This window comes from Sceloporus undulatus, chromosome 7, assembly GCF_019175285.1.
Source record: "Sceloporus undulatus isolate JIND9_A2432 ecotype Alabama chromosome 7, SceUnd_v1.1, whole genome shotgun sequence".
Lineage (NCBI taxonomy): Eukaryota > Metazoa > Chordata > Lepidosauria > Squamata > Phrynosomatidae > Sceloporus > Sceloporus undulatus.
The window spans coordinates 25090765-25106514 of record NC_056528.1 but is presented as its reverse complement, the minus strand read 5'-3'; the positions used below and the strand labels follow the sequence as shown (position 1 = coordinate 25106514).

At 45.5% G+C, this 15750-nt stretch overlaps 1 protein-coding gene across 1 annotated transcript; it reads left to right on the top strand.

Moving 5' to 3' along the window:
• The first annotated feature begins 6 nt into the window (after positions 1-6).
• On the top strand, positions 7-13810 carry LOC121936731 (A disintegrin and metalloproteinase with thrombospondin motifs 10-like). The gene is made up of 12 exons (XM_042479265.1): positions 7-333; positions 3939-4267; positions 4735-5099; positions 5648-5807; positions 7387-7604; positions 8156-8239; positions 9279-9424; positions 10239-10282; positions 10697-10802; positions 11511-11657; positions 12004-12134; positions 13744-13810. Coding segments are annotated over exons 2-12 (1491 nt in total). The 5' UTR covers positions 7-333; positions 3939-4179; the 3' UTR covers positions 13746-13810.
• The last annotated feature ends 1940 nt before the right edge of the window (positions 13811-15750 follow it).

Sequence of the window (15750 nt, the reverse complement as noted above, 5' to 3'; positions counted from 1 at the left end):
TTTCTGCTTTTGGAAGAAAAAGGCCTCGAAGCAAAGCTCCATTAACCGTCCACATCTCCGGAGAGGAGGGTTGTCCTTTCTTTTCTACATTTCTCCCTCCCTCTCTTTCTCCTTCCCTCCTTCCTTCCTTCCCTCTCTCCCTCCTTCCTTCTCTCTCTCTCTCTCTCTCTCCAGCTGTTACTTGGAGAAAATTCTTGCCCTTACGCCTGGAGAACTTTTCTGACAACAGGAAAACGAATTTTTTATTTTACTTTTTGGGGAATTTTGTTTTTATTGGCCGCCGGGGAAAGACGAGGAAGACCAAAAAAATAATAATCCTTTTTTACCAAAAGGGTAAGCAAAAAAAATCATTTCTCTTCTCTTCTTTCCACTTCTCCTTCTCTTCTCACCCACTGTCCAATACATATATATATATATATATATATGGCAGATTCTCTGACTCTGCAAAAGCACAAACTTGACAGAGAGGAGAGATTTGCTCCATTCGGGCACAAGGGCAGGATGAGGGGATTTTTCGGGTTCAGGAAGTCAGTGGGGGATTTTTCGTCTTGAATTTTGTAATTTTTTGGAAAGGGGTTTCGCGGAAGTGCCAGAGCTTTGATAGGATGCGGGGAAGGACTCGGTGGTTTTCTGGGTGGGGAAGATATTTGGAGAGGAGAGCCAAATATGTTCAGGGAGCATTTCGAAAATGTCACACGTATACAGAGCTGTCAAGGCCCCGTGTTTCAGCTCTCCGTTCTCCGGCCACCTTGCGAAACATCCTTCTGGGACAACTCTGGAAAAGTTCCTTTTTCTCTCTTCTTTTCTTTTCTTTTTCTCCCCCCTTCCTCCTCCTTTATTTTTCCTTCCCGCTTTCTGGCAGAAGTTTAATTATACCTGCTGGGCATTGCAGACAGACAGGCATTGTGGAATGATATGTCTCTCTTTCTCCTCCAACTTCATTCTTTCTGTCTCAAACACCACCACCGCCGCCACTTTATTTTTTCATTTATTTTCATACCCTCCAACTGTCCCAGTTTGGCAACCGAAAGCCTGCCGTCCCGCTTGTTTTTGCAAATGTCCCGGTTGCATTTAAAATGTCCTGGTTCTTCTCTCTTCTTTCCCCCTTTGTCTTCAGCTTGCTTCAACTCCGTACCCAAATTTAATAGGGACAGTCCCGATTAATCCTCTGCTGTCCCATTTTTTCAGCTGCTTTTAAAATATCCTGGTTTCTCTCTCCTCCTCTACTTTCCCTCTTTGCTTTCAACATACAGTGCGCACTTCCCTTACGTGGGGGATCTGTTCCGGACCCTCTCCAGCATAAGGCAAATTCCACGTATGCTGGAGTCCCATTGAAAACAATGGGGCTCGTGCACATGGTGCACTTCCCTTATTCCCTTGTTCACTCTTCAGGTGCACAAATTTCAACATAAGCTGAAAGCCGCGTATGGTGCACTCGCGTATGGCGCAGGCGCACTGTATTCCAACCACATGCCTCCTAACTGTTGCAAATTTAACAGAGGCAATCCCAATTAATCCTCAGCCATCCCACTTGTTCTGCTCCTTTTTAAAATGTCCCAGTTTCTCTCTCCTCCTCCATCTTGTCCTTTGAATATTTCAACAGCATACTCTCCAACAGTCCCAGTTTGGCTGGGACAGTCCCAGTTAATCCTCTGCTGTCCTACTTGTTCTGATGCTTTTAAAATGTTCCAGTTCCTCTCTCCTCTTCCCCCCTTTGTCTTCAGCTTGCTTCAGTTTCGTACCCAAATTTAATAGGGACAATCCCGATTAATCCTCTGCTGTCCCACTTTTTCAACGGCTTTTAAGATGTCCTGGTTTCTCTCTCCTCCTCCACTTTCCCCCTTTTCCTTCAACATACTTCCAACCACATGCCTCTCAATTGCCCCAAATTTAATAGAGACGGTCCCAAATAATCCTCAGCTATCCCACTTGTTTTGCTCCTTTTAAAATGTCCCGGTTTTCTCCTCCATCTTGTCCTCAGAATATTTCAACAGCATACTCTCCAACAATCCCAGATGGGCAGGAAAAGTCCCAGTTAAGCCTCAGCCATCTCACTTTTTCTGCTGCTTTTAAAATGTCCCGGTTTCCACTTTCCCCCTTCGTCCTCAGCATATTTCAATAGCATACTCTCCAACAATCTCAGTTTTGCAGGGATGGCCCCGATTAATCCTCCACCATCCTACTTTTTCTTCTGCTTTTAAAATATCCAGGTTTCTCTCTCCTCCTTCTATTTTCTCCCTTCGTCCTCAGCTTATTCCCATGGCTGCAAATTGAGTTCAAAATGCAAGTGGAGTTTGGGGAAAAGAGGAGAGGATGAACTCTCTCGCTTCCCAGTCATCTCAAGCAAAAGCAAACCGCTGCATCCTCTCCTAGCCTGTGTGAATAACATTTTATTCATTCTTCGCCACGGATAACATTTCCCATTTTGACTATACTCTGATGTTGCTTGGCCACATGTGTCCCTTTGTCCAGTTGAAGATAGGCATTTGTTTTGTTTTGTTTTAGGTATGCCCCATCGTTTAGCTTTCCCCCAAAGCATTCCTCCTGGATTTTTTTTTAAAGAGGCAGCAAATGGTGGTGATAATTATTCTTTTTTTATTTTCCTTGCAAGAAAGCCTGCTGGGTGTCTGGCACAGAGTCCTGAGTCATATGCTTCTCCTGATTAGATCCTTAAAAGCCTTTTCCTCCATCCAAAAAAATACCCCTGAAGCCCATTTTAATTAATCTCTTGGAACATATTATTTAATCAACTGAGACCGTGTTTCTCGGGATTAAATGCCAGGAGATGCGTTTGTTAATATCTCAAGGAATTTGGGAGGGTAAATAATGAGGCGGAAGGAAGGCGAGAGGACCTAAATACCCCTCAAAGGCACCAGGCCTTGGAAGCTAAGCAGGGTCAGGCCTGGATAGGGCTTGAGTGGGAGACATTTTGTGGACAGTAAGAATGACACAGAAACTATTTGCCTCCTTCACGTCCCGTACAAAGTTTGGGAAAGTTATCACTTGGGACTACAAGTCCCCAAATCCTGCCACCAGTGTGATGGAGGGGGATTCTGGGATCTGTCGGTTCTGAAGGCAATGTGGCTAAACACTGGTTCTGCAATGCAGTGTAATGGTTTGAATGTTGGACTCTGGAGACCAGGGTATGGTTCCCCGCTCAGCCATGGAAACCCAGTGGATGACCATGGGTGAGTCACACTCTCTCAGCCCCAGAAAAGAGTCACCTTAGGGTCACCATAAGCCAGAAACAACTTGAAGGCACATGCTGAGAACTGGTTTGTTTAATCGCTCAAGAAACAGTGAGCAAATGCATCACTGACTTAGAAGGGCATCCAGTCCACCCCAAACCTGTCAAAAGCAGAAAATCCAAAGCTCTAGTATTCCAGATGTTAAAGCACCTGATTTAAAGGAAAGTGGTGGAGTTTAACACTTTCTGAGACAAGTCTATCCTGCTGCCAAATAAGTTTGCATCGTCAGGAAGGTTTTCCTAGGCCCCATTCACACTATGAAAATAATCCGGGATGAATCCAGGTTGAATCCTTGATGTTCACACACATCCCAAATGCACTCAATGCAATTGGGGAGGGGGGCTTCTAAAACAACAAGACTTAACCCAGGATATTTGATACCGAGTTTTCCTGAAAGATCCGCATCAATCTGCATAGTCGGCAGAGTGAACACACTTCCCAATTTATTTGGATCACGCTTTATCATTAAAAGAAGGGGGGGGCTCTGTTTTAACCCGAAATGATGGCATGTCTGAATAGCACAAAATGACTCGGAAGAGATTCGCAAACCCAAAACATAATGAGAAGAACCAACCTGATACACACCAGCACGACAGTCCACATCTCCAAAAACATGTGTGTGAATGCCCCCATAGAATGTTTTAAGTTTCCCCCCTTTAACTCTTCCCATCTTCTTCTTCTTTCCACCAGAGCAATGCCACGCATCACTACTAGCATATGCTGAGGGACGTGGGTCTGTGCCAAGCTGCCGCTGCATCCGTATCCTTTGCACGCTTTTCCAGAAAGTGCCCAGCAGCTGAGGATGGCCAAGAAGGAACCGGGAACTTGTCTCTGAGCGTAAGCAGTGCCTTCAGGAAAGCAATGTTGGGGCAGATCCTGTCCGCCTGGTCCAAGTTCGCCACCCACCCAGCGAAAAAGAGCGCCATCGACCATGGCAACAGCCTGGCGTCTTTTGGCCTGGACGTTCCTCTCTGCCGTGTCGGTGGGCAATCTTCCTGGGTATACCTTCCAGTCGCAAGGTACAGTGAGTTGGCAAGACCTTTCCTGACACGGCAAGAACAACCGTGGCATTCTAACGCAAAGAGTTGTATGCCCAAATGGACCTCCAAGTCTTGGATTTTGGATGCTTTCCATGCCCAAGTGGTCCTCCAAGTCCTGGTTCTTGGGTGCTTTGCATGCCCAAATAGACATCCAAGTCCTGGTTCTTGGATGCCTTGCATGCCTAAATGGTCCTCCAAGTCCTGGCTTTTGGATGCCTTGCATGCCTGAATGTTTTTCAGAATGTTTTTAATGTGTTTTTACATTCCAAGCCACCTTGGGTCCCTTTGGGAAGAAAGGTGGCATAACAATGAAACAAGTAAATTTCTTTTAAAATGCCCTGGTTGCAACTGAAATTAAGTAAAGGACCACAAAGTCACTCTGCACATGCCCTGAGTCACTGTTGTGAGTATATATCCCCCCCTTTTTTTTCCTTTTAACCCCACAGAGGAGTTCCTCTCCAGCTTGGACCACTATGAAATTGCCTTCCCCATCCAAGTGGACAAAAATGGGGAATTTCTCAGCTTTGACATGAAAAGCCAGCGGAAACGGAGGTCTCGGCGAAGCGCGGGACACCCGTCTTTCGAAGCGCCGGAACAGCAGGTCTTCTACAAGGTCTCTGCCCATCAAACTCAGTTCCTCCTCAACTTGACGCTACACACAAATCTGCTGGCGGAGCGTTTCCGAGTCGAGTACTGGAAACGTGACGGCGTCGACCAGCAGCACGAGTTCCACGAGGATTGCCACTACGCCGGTCACTTGCAAGATGAATACTTGAACTCCAAAGTTGCCATCAGTAACTGCAATGGACTGGTAAGTGGGCTCCTTTACTCTTTAACTGCAAACCTTCCAACCTTCAGAGAGGTTCCTGGTTGATCCTCTGCCGTCCCACTTTCTCAGCGGATCTTAAAATGTCCCGGTTTCTTTCTCCTCCTCCCACTTTCCTCCTTTTGTCCTCGACTGGCATCTGCTGGGATCATTACGAAATTTGTGGATGCTCAAATCTTATTGGATACAAAATCCATGGATGCTCAAGTCCCTTTTTATACAATAGGGTAATTAAATGGGCACCCCCATGCCAATGCCTTCTTAAATATGAGTAGGCATGTATGGTAGTGGTTTAGCATTGGACTATGAATCAGAGACCAGGGTTCGATTCCTGCTTTGGCTATGAAACCCACTGGGTGACTTTGGGCAAGTTACACTCTCTCAGCCTCAGAGGATGGCAATGGCAAACCCACTCTGAACAAATCTCGATACAAAAAACCCATGATGTGGGGTATGGTGTTAGGGTCACCATAAGTCCTTGAAAGCACACCACCACAACAACAAATGCAACTGACCTCTCTTTTTGGCCCCAGCATGGTGTGATCATAGCAGATGATGAGGAGTATTTCATTGAACCGTTGAACCCGAGTACCAACCTCAGTGGCGAACATGAAAGCGAAGGGACCCCGCATGTGGTGTACAAGCGCTCGTCTCTCCAGCACCCGCACATGGATGCCGCTTGTGGCGTGTTAGGTATGTGTTGTGGTTTGTCTGCCTTCAAGCCAACTCTGACTTAGGGTGACTGTATAAAGACAGTATTAAGAAATATGTACAACCAACTCTTTAAGAGAATCTAACCATGGAGATTATCAGACAAGGGACGTCCTGTCTCTGTCCCATCATGTTCCCGTCCTTCCTGCACAATCGTGGGAAGGACTTTCAGATGGGATTCATGTTTATCCTGTCCATTAAGCGCAAATGACGGCGATCGTGTGACAAGCTTTCAGATGAAGTCTCGAACATCCCATTATTATCCCACCATTAACCTGTCATTAAGTGACATTGGCTGGCATTTTGCATTAATGGAGGTTTGCACGAATGCAATGCTGCTTTAATGACAGGTTAATGGCGGGGTTGATGCTACTGTTTGAGAGCCTTTTGCACCATCGCAGTCATGGACGGGTTAAGGAAGGGATAAGAACGGGGGAGCAATCCCGTGCCGTGTGAAAATCTCCCATGCATCATACACTAGCATTGAGTTCTTGTCTCCCTCCCCCTGTTCTTTTTAAACGAAGTGTCTAGTCCTCATGAAAAATGCTTGAGCTGATTCTTGACCCATCCAAGGATGCATGCACCAATGCCTTCTCTTTCTCTCTCCCTCTTTCTATGACTAGCAAAGTATCAAAAAGAATAGATCATGCAAAAATTAGAACACAGATCGGGAGGCAGCATAATGCGCAGATCAATGGCATTTAGCCTTTGGTTTGGGCTGTTCAGTCCTCCAAGACCATAGAGATGGCAAAAGCAGAAGGGTGAACAGCCTCAATGAATTCCATAGCTTTATTCTGCCCCCTTGTGGCAATGAATCTGTATAGCTTTGACCTACCTAGGATTACTGGTGTTTTCCGCTAGTTTTCAGTTTTCTAGTTTTCAGATATTAACATATTCATATATGTTAATGATGCAGGAGCAAGGTCCGATTAAAAAGACGACAGCTCTAAAGCTTCCCATCTTTCATCCCAGCAGCTTACAAACACACTCAGACATCTGATGCAGCTTGTCAGGGTTGCCTTATTATGAATCAGCAAATGATTAATTGGCATTAATTAGTTAGAAGGTACCCCAAAGACCATCTAATCCAACCCCTTGTTGGGGCAGAAAATGCACAACTAAACCATCTCAGATAAGTAGTCATCCAAACTCTGTTTCACAACCTCCAACAAAGGATAGCCCACCAACTTCTGAACTTGTTAGGCTGTATCCGCACTGCAGAATTAATGTGGTTTAACACCACTTTAACTGCTATGGCTCAGTGTTATGGAATTATGGGATTTGTAGTTTGGTGAGACATTTATCCTGCTCTGACAGGGAGCTCTGGTGCATCACAAAACTACCAATCCCAGGTTCCCATAGCACTGAGCCATGGAAGTGTCAAATTGCATTATTTCTGCAGTGCAGATTAGACCTAGGTCTCCGTTATGGGACCTTGTCCATGCTAGGTGTCCATGTGGTATCTTTTGAGTCCTAGATCTTCCTGTGGGATCTTTTTAGTGCTAGGTCTCCCTATGGGAGAAAGAAGAATATGCCACTCCTCATAGATGTTTCCTCCCAGATGAGAAACCATGGAAAGGTCGGCCATGGTGGCTGCGGACACTGAAGCCCTCCCCTGTGAAGACGCTGGGCAACTTCAGCCAACGGGGCCAGCTGCCATTGAAGCGGTCAGTCAGCACAGAGCGATACGTGGAGACCCTGGTGGTGGCCGACAAGATGATGGTGGGCTACCACGGCCGGAGAGACATCGAGCAGTACATCCTGGCCATCATGAATATTGTAAGTGTTATAAGCAAGATGTTGCAAGCAAGATGTAGGAGCAAACATCCCAACTCCCTCCTCTGGACATTCCTCTGAGGTAGACCTCCATAGCTACGTCCAGACACCTTGTCCATATCATTATTATTGTTGTTGGCTAGATCCTCACAATCTACATTGCCTAACTTTACAAAGGTTGTTGTTGTTGTGAAGTCATGCTTTTATGGCTGGGGGCCATACTTTTTTTTTGGGGGGGGGGGGGTTGGGTTATGCGGCCATGTTCTTGAAGAGTTTATTCCTGACATTTTACCAGCATCATTCAGAGAAGATGCCAGCCACAGATGCTGGTGAAATGCAAGGAATAAACTCTTCTAGAACATGGCCACATAGCCCAAAAAACCCCATAAAAACTATGTTGTTGTTGTTGTTGTTGTTGTTGTTGTTGTTGTGTGCCTTCAAATTGTTTCCAACACACACACACACACACACACACACACACACACACACATTCTTAAAGGCTATCTTCATCATGATTTTTTAACACTGGTCTTTCTTTGTTTCCTGGAGGTCAGGTTGCTAAACTTTTCCAAGACTCAAGTCTGGGAAATATTGTCAACATCCTCGTCACTCGCCTCATTTTGCTGACCGACGATCAGGTGAGGAAAGGACCCCGAAAATACGGTGTTACGGGGGCAGAGTACCAAGCAAGTAATGCATGGCTTAGCTCATCTCACGTTGTGCATAGAAATTTACAAAGTACCTACACAACATTGGTTTGTTACGGCTGTAAAATAGTAGGGCTGTCAGTTCAGGATCATCCCAGGCTCTGGGTTTTCCAGGCCAAAACATTCAGATTTGGGCAGACAGCGCTGAATATTTGTATATGTCTTCAAACAGTGGGATCGAAGGCCTCGTTCTCACTTACAGATAAATTAGTGTGCAATCCAAATCGGTGGATCGTTTCGACATCAGATCGTGGTTTACACTACACTTGCCCCGATCGCATTTTCTGACATCAAAATAACCCATTTGTGATTCCCATTCATGAATGAATCAATTCAAAATGATTAGGTTCCAGCCAAATTTGAATCGATTCCAATCCGCTTGTGGTTCACACTTGTGCAAAATCAATTTATTGAAAAAGAAGCGGAAAAAATCTGCATGAAAAAGATGCGGATTAAATGGGCCTGGAGCATGGCCCCACTCTCAGAATTGCTTCAGTGATTTGGATTAAGTCAGAACCAGGGTCGTTTGAAACGGTTCAAAATGAATCATGATCCAGTTTAAAAGGTAGTGGGAATGAGGCCATAGAGTTGGAAGGGGCCTCTAAGGTCCATCAAGCTGAACCCCCTGCCATGCAGAAAGACACAATCACAGCACTTCAGACAGATGGCCATCCATCCTCTGCCTGAAAGCCTCCAAAGAAGTAGACTCCACCATCCTCCGAGGCAGCATCCTCTGCAGTCAAACGACTCTTACCTTCCATTAGAATCATAGAAATCTAGAGTTGGAAGGGACTCCAAGGATCGAACAGCTCTTACCTTTATTAGGTTCTTCCTAAAGTTGAGGTGGAATCTCTTTCCCTCTAGTTTGAATCCATTACTCCGGTCCTATGGTTCCAAACTCCAGGAAAACAGATTTCATTTCAACATTAGGAGGAACGTCCTGACAGTACGGTCCCTTTGTCTTCTCCAGCCCACTCTGGAGATCAACCACCACGCTGGGAAGTCACTGGACAGCTTTTGCAAGTGGCAGAAGTCAATCGTGAACCGCAACGGCCACGGGAACGCCATTCCGGACAACGGCATTGCCAACCACGACACGGCCGTGTTGATCACCAGGTAAAGCAGAGCAATGAGGGCAAGGTGAGGTGGGCATGGGGGCGCCCAAAGCTACCTTCTCCTTGTCATCTTGGGTGATGAAACAGAGGAGATCCATCAAGCTGATGGATGGTTATGGCTTGTGGAACTGGGGACGTGAACACCTAAGGACACTACATTGGTCATGGGGAAGGTTTGGATTTATGAGCCCCAGGGTCATGCCTTGCCTCTTAGGGGCATCATACTGACAAGAAACATCAGAGGATGGTCAAAATGGCAAAGGTGAGGAAGAGCAGGGTAGGAGAGGCTGCAGCGGTTTGCTTTTACCCAAGCCAACTGGGAAGTATGAGATTTTTGCCTCCTCTCTTCTCTTTCCCTCCTGCCTAAGTTAGCAGATTGCAAAAGATTTTTGCATTTGGAACTCAGTTTGCAGGGAGTGAAGTAAGCTGAGGACAAAGAGGGAAAGCAGGAGGAGGAGAGAGAAATCACAACATTTTTAAAAGCAGATGTAAAAGTGGTACAGCATAGGATTAAGCAGGAGTATCCCTCCCAAATCCCAAATCATCACCCTTCCCTTTCTTTTTCTATCCCTTTGTCCTTCTTTCTTTCCATCTTTCTTTCCCCCCACTCTATTTCAATCTCTCTCTTTCCCCTTCCTTCCTTCCTTCCTTCCTTTTTCCTTCCTCTCTTTCTTTCCTACCTTCTCTCTCAGTCTTCCTCCAACCCATTCCTATCCTCTCTTATTTTTGTCAGGCATGAATCCAACAGAAACTGCCTGTTATTCCATAGTTGTGGTGAAATCTTTTACTTTATCTATCCCTTCCTTTTCTTTTAGGTACGACATTTGCATCTACAAGAATAAACCTTGTGGGACTCTTGGTAAGTACGAATCCTGCATCTGTGTCCTTATCAACACAAATCCCATTGTTGTTAGTTGAGGTTTTGGGGACATGGGATGACTCCCCAAACCAGTTTGCCAATGGGGGAAAAACTGGATACAGTGATATATCCATTTTTTAAGACTCTGACTGGCCGATTACCAACCTCCACAATAGATACAACCAATATTCGTAATTCTTTGTTCCCAGGTTAAAAAGTGTGTTTTCTGTGCTGAGACAACAAAATCCACCAAGGAAGCTGAAAATTAAATAAATGAATGAACTGGTAGTTTAATATGCCACACTGTCTCTGTTGGTGGACATTTTATTCTCCTTCCAAGTGTCAAAGGTGGTACCTGGGAGATGAGCACATGGCTCCATGCAGCAGATTTTTAAGAACTTTTCTCCCTCGCAGGATTGGCGCCGGTGGGTGGGATGTGTGAACGTGAAAGAAGCTGCAGCATCAACGAAGACCTGGGCTTGGCCACGGCTTTCACCATTGCCCATGAGATCGGTCACACGTGAGTTTGCACCGATTGGGGAGAGAAGAGGGTGCATGGAAGGTCACACAGGGTACATCTTGAATTCCTCCCTTCCTCCTTCCTCTCCCTCATTCATCCCTCATTCCTCTCACCTTCCTTCCCCCCTCATTCTTCCCACCTGACTTGTTTCCTTTCTTTATTACGTCTTTATGTCCTCCCTCCCTCTCTCATTCCTTTCTCATTCATCCATCATTTCTCCCACCTTCCTACCTTTTTAGGTCCTCCTTCCCCTTCCTTCCTTCCTTCCTTCCTTCTTTTCTCCCATATTCCTCCCTCATTCTTCCCTCCTTCTTCCTTCTTTATGTCCTCCTTTCATCCCTTTCTCATCCCTTCCACCTTCCTTTCTTTCATCCTTGCTTCTTTATGTACTCCCTTCCATTCTGCCTTATTCCTCCCACCTCCCTCCCTCCCTCCCTCCCTCTCCTTCCTTCCTACTGTACTTCCTTCCATCCTTCCTCATTCCTTCCTCATTCCTCTCTCTTCCTTCCGCCTTCCTTTCTTCAGCCCTGCCTCCCTTACTTACCTTCCTCCCCTCTGTACTTCTGTACTTCCTTCCATACTCTCTCATTCCTCTCTCCTCCTTTCTTTCTTTCTTCTTTATGTACTTCCTCTCATCCTTCCTCATTCTTCATTCCTTCCTTCTTGTCTTTCCTCCAAAGAACTTAGCTTGGTATGTTCACCTTTCAGGTTTGGGATGAACCATGACGGTGTTGGAAACAGCTGTGGGTCCCGGGGACAAGAGACAGCTAAACTCATGGCCGCCCACATCACCATGAAGACCAACCCGTTTGTGTGGTCAACGTGCAGCAGGGATTACATAACCAGCTTCCTGGAGTAAGGAGCCCCTTTCTTCCTTCTTTTTGCCCAAATGAACACAATGAGCATCCTAGCTCTCTAGCTCTCTAACCCTTTGTGCACACTGCTTCTCCTTGGCCTTATAATTGACTCTGCATTACAGTTCATGTCTGGTTTTTGGTGCAGTGAATCCCTTCCAGAGTGTAGGCTGAACTTTCAAGGAACCATCTGGAGTTCTGAACCTACTTGGAGGAGATAAAGTGTGGGGTGTCTGAGAGATAGCATGCCTTTAAATTCAGACTAAAACCCAGATTGGATTTGCAACCAGAAAAACATAGCTAAGATTTACTCTAAACCCCTGACCTTCCATGTCTCTTGCCTCTAGCTCTGGAATGGGACTCTGCTTGAACAATGCACCACCCAAGCAAGACTTTATCTACCCGACGGTGGCACCAGGGCAAGCCTACGATGCGGACGAACAGTGCCACTTTCAGTACGGAGTCAAATCTCGCCAGTGTAAATATGGGGTAGAGAAGACTTCCTGCTTTTACTCTTGATTCCCAAGGGAGCGGAGGGAATGGGCTTCCAAGCAAGGAAAGACATTGGCCCATAGACACCATCCTTCTACTATTGCAGGCACTCCACTATCCCCATTGCAGGTCACTGTGGGTTTTGGCAATGGCAGCCCGGGGATTGCCATGTCAGTGGGGCTGTCGATCCAGTCCAGGTTTTGGCTGGTTTTTACAGAGCTCTCCAAAGTGTCAACCTGTTTAAGAAGAGTGTTCAGGACTTTGGAGAGCTCCTTGAATGCGAGTTAAAACCTGGATTGGTTTTACCAGTTTCACTGGGACATGGGAGCCATCATCCTAGGCATGTCATTCTTAATAGTAATAATAATAATGATAATTAATAATAATTATTATTTATTTATATCCCGCCTCTCCAGCTGGATCGAGGCGGCTTCCAATATGAATAAAATACAATACAGAATACAATAAAGTACCCAATAAAACCCATTATCCCTCCCTCCAACATAACACTTAAAATACCCAATTAACAGTGACAACAGTAAATAATATCCAACGGTGAATTGGATATTTCTTCACTAATTCTTTACTAGGTTTCTTCACCAAAGACGTTGTGAGCCATTTCACAGTCATTTTAGTCCCCTTTGTGAGAAATGTGTCCAAAACCAGGGTTGTTTTGGAAGACTTTTTTGCAGTTCGGGACTTATTCCAGCCCAAATTCTCATGGGGTGGTTTTGCACGGAAAACAGGATTTTCTGCCCCAGAAATAAATTTCCAGCAAAGGAGGAGCAGAGGAAGATGAAGATGATGAAGCATAGAAAGGCAAAGATGAAAGGAAAGGAGCAGATGAAGACAAAAGAGAGCAAAAATAGAGAAGGAAAGGGGGGAAGAGGGAAATTAAGACAAAGGGGATGATCAAGAGAAAGATAAAAACGGGAGAGTATTTGGATCAAAATATATTTGGGTTTTTCAGGATAATTCAATTCAGATTCGAATTCCAATGGGAATGATATCGGAGCAATGTGGGTCGAATGTGCGCTCAAATGGAAATGATGCACCCATGATTTGCGTCCTGATCCGCGTTATAGGCCAGTGGGGATGGGGCCATACTGTTTTCCATGCAACATGCTACGTGCCAAAAGACAGGAGCTCTATTTAAGAAATGAATTTTTCACCAAGTCCTGAATTGTGAAAAATGATCAAAAATGTGCAAAAGTTCTCAAACATCCATTCAACAATGGGGGGGAAATTTTGCAAGGGTTCACTCTTACATCCATGTACCAAAGAAGCTGAGAGTTACATTTCTCAGCAACTGCTAGTTTGGGAAATGGAAATTGCCCTCCCCAAATTCTTTTTTTTTAATAATTGGAGGAGAGTCTAGAGTCTTTTGGGAGAACTTGGGATACAAAACTTCTCCTGGGGTACATGTGGCTTGTGGCCAGGGAGTTCCCACATTGCTTTGAATTGTTGTGATTGTGATTTTTAAAAGAGATGAAATAGTGTAACCGGGTGCCACCTGTGCAGGTGATTTGCAACCCAGTTCTCACCGTCTTCCTCCCCTTGGCCACCCGCTTCCATTGCCTCTTTTGCCCCTCCAGGAAGTTTGCAATGAGTTGTGGTGTCTCAGCAAAAGCAACCGATGCGTCACCAACAGCATCCCAGCAGCAGAGGGGACCATTTGTCAAACCAACACCATCGAAAAGGGGGTAAGGGTCCACTTTGTATCAGGTCGTAAAAATACAAAGAGATCCAACAAGAGATCTAGGGGTAGGGTCGCCATAACTCAGAGTCAACTGGAAGTCGCATTGCAACCACCAACTTTTCTCCTTATCCTCCGCCTTACAGTGGTGTTATAAGCGGGAGTGTGTCCCTTTTGGCACGCGGCCAGAAGGTGTGGATGGAGCCTGGGGCACATGGTCATCGTGGGGAGAATGCAGCCGGACATGTGGAGGGGGCGTCTCCTCATCCATCCGCCATTGCGACAGCCCACGGTAAGCCAGATTCTTCCAGCACTCGGCGTAGCCTCTGGAACACTGTTGCTGGCCTGGAGCAATGTGACATGAACACACAACTCTGAGTTCAAATTTGTGTTCAGCCATGGAAATCCATGGGGTTGCCATACAATAGAAAGGACATCACCCAGCAATAGACAGAATTGGAAAGGTTCTATAAAATGCCTCCTCTAAAAAACACATTTTTAAAACCTGCTTTGCTTCTCTCTCAAAGACCAACGATTGGAGGGAGATACTGCTTGGGAGAACGGAAACGATACCGATCCTGCAACACCGACGTGAGTAGCAAATGAATCCAGGGGTGTGAGACTGTGAAAGGGTGAGATGGTCATAAAATGGCCCTGGAGGTGGCATACTACACAACCCATAGGCCACACTTTGCCCACTCCCTGCTTTAAGGGATGGATCTTAGCTTGGATAAGTTGGAGACACTGGCACAATATGTCCTGTAACCTCCCGCAACTACTGCCAAGGCAGGGATAACTCTCAACTCCATGTCAGTGGGGCAATGAATCCACTCCAGGTTTTGGCTATGACACATACCCACAGCTCAAAGGAAAATATGTCCTCTCTAGGCATTCCTGGGTCCTCCAGTGCATTTCTATGGTCAACTTCCAGCCCAAGCATACCATTGAATTATGGCAGAGGACCTAGAAATGCCAAGAGAAATGTTCACTCCAGGCATTTCTAGGTCCTCCAATATGATTCTATAGTATGCTTGGCCAGAAGTCATTTGTCCCATTGAAAACAATGGGTTCCCTGTTATCTGTGTTTTCAGGAATCCATGGGGGCTCTTGAAATATACCCTTCATGGATACAGGAGCCATACTACTACTACAATAATAATAATAATAATAATAATAATAATAATAATAATAATAATAATATTAACAATAACGTTAGGGTCTGTTTTCTCCTGATCCTTGCCCCAAATCTTTTCCCTGCCTTAGGATTGCCCTCCTGGATCTCAAGACTTCCGAGAGCTCCAGTGCGCAGAATTCGATCACATCCCCTTCCGAGGCAAATATTACACCTGGAAGACATACAGAGGTGGTAAGTCTGACCTGCAAGGCTTCAATGCTTTTGCTGTTTTTGTCGTGTGCCTTCAAGTAATTTCCAACTTGTGGCAACCCTACGCCATCCCAAGGTGTTCTTGGCAAGCTTTGTTCGGAGGGGGTTTGCCATTGCCTTCCTCTGAGGCTGAGAAAGTGTAACTTGCCCAAGATCGCTCAGTAGGTTTCCATGCACTCCCCAAAAATCCCACGCTGCTTTTGACGACGGTTTGCATTAGTTCAAGACTAATTTTGCATGCCAGAAAGAATTGCAAAATGGTGGTTTTATATAGAGAGCAGGATCCTCTTTGCGGAAATAGGCTCCTATGAAATGCATAGATTAGCACTGTTTTCAGCGCAACACAACCCTTGCGAATTTTGCATCGCAAGAGTCTCAAAGTGCAATGGTTCACATCAGTCCAGGATTCTTCTTGCCAGAGCTTCTTAATGCTTAAGAAACAGGGTTTGAGGGGGCATTTTAAAATGCTTTTGAATATTATCCCCATACATATTCCCTAACAGCAAATTTTGCTCCTGTCCT

Excerpts from the sequence above, each read along its gene's own strand:
- LOC121936731 (XM_042479265.1), top strand. The coding sequence starts at position 4,180 with ATGGCAACAGCCTGGCGTCTTTTGGCCTGGACGTTCCTCTCTGCCGTG. Across the intron at positions 5,100-5,647 it reads TCAGTAACTGCAATGGACTG|CATGGTGTGATCATAGCAGA; the intron begins GTAAGTGGGCTC and ends TTTTGGCCCCAG. Across the intron at positions 10,283-10,696 it reads TAAACCTTGTGGGACTCTTG|GATTGGCGCCGGTGGGTGGG; the intron begins GTAAGTACGAAT and ends TCTCCCTCGCAG.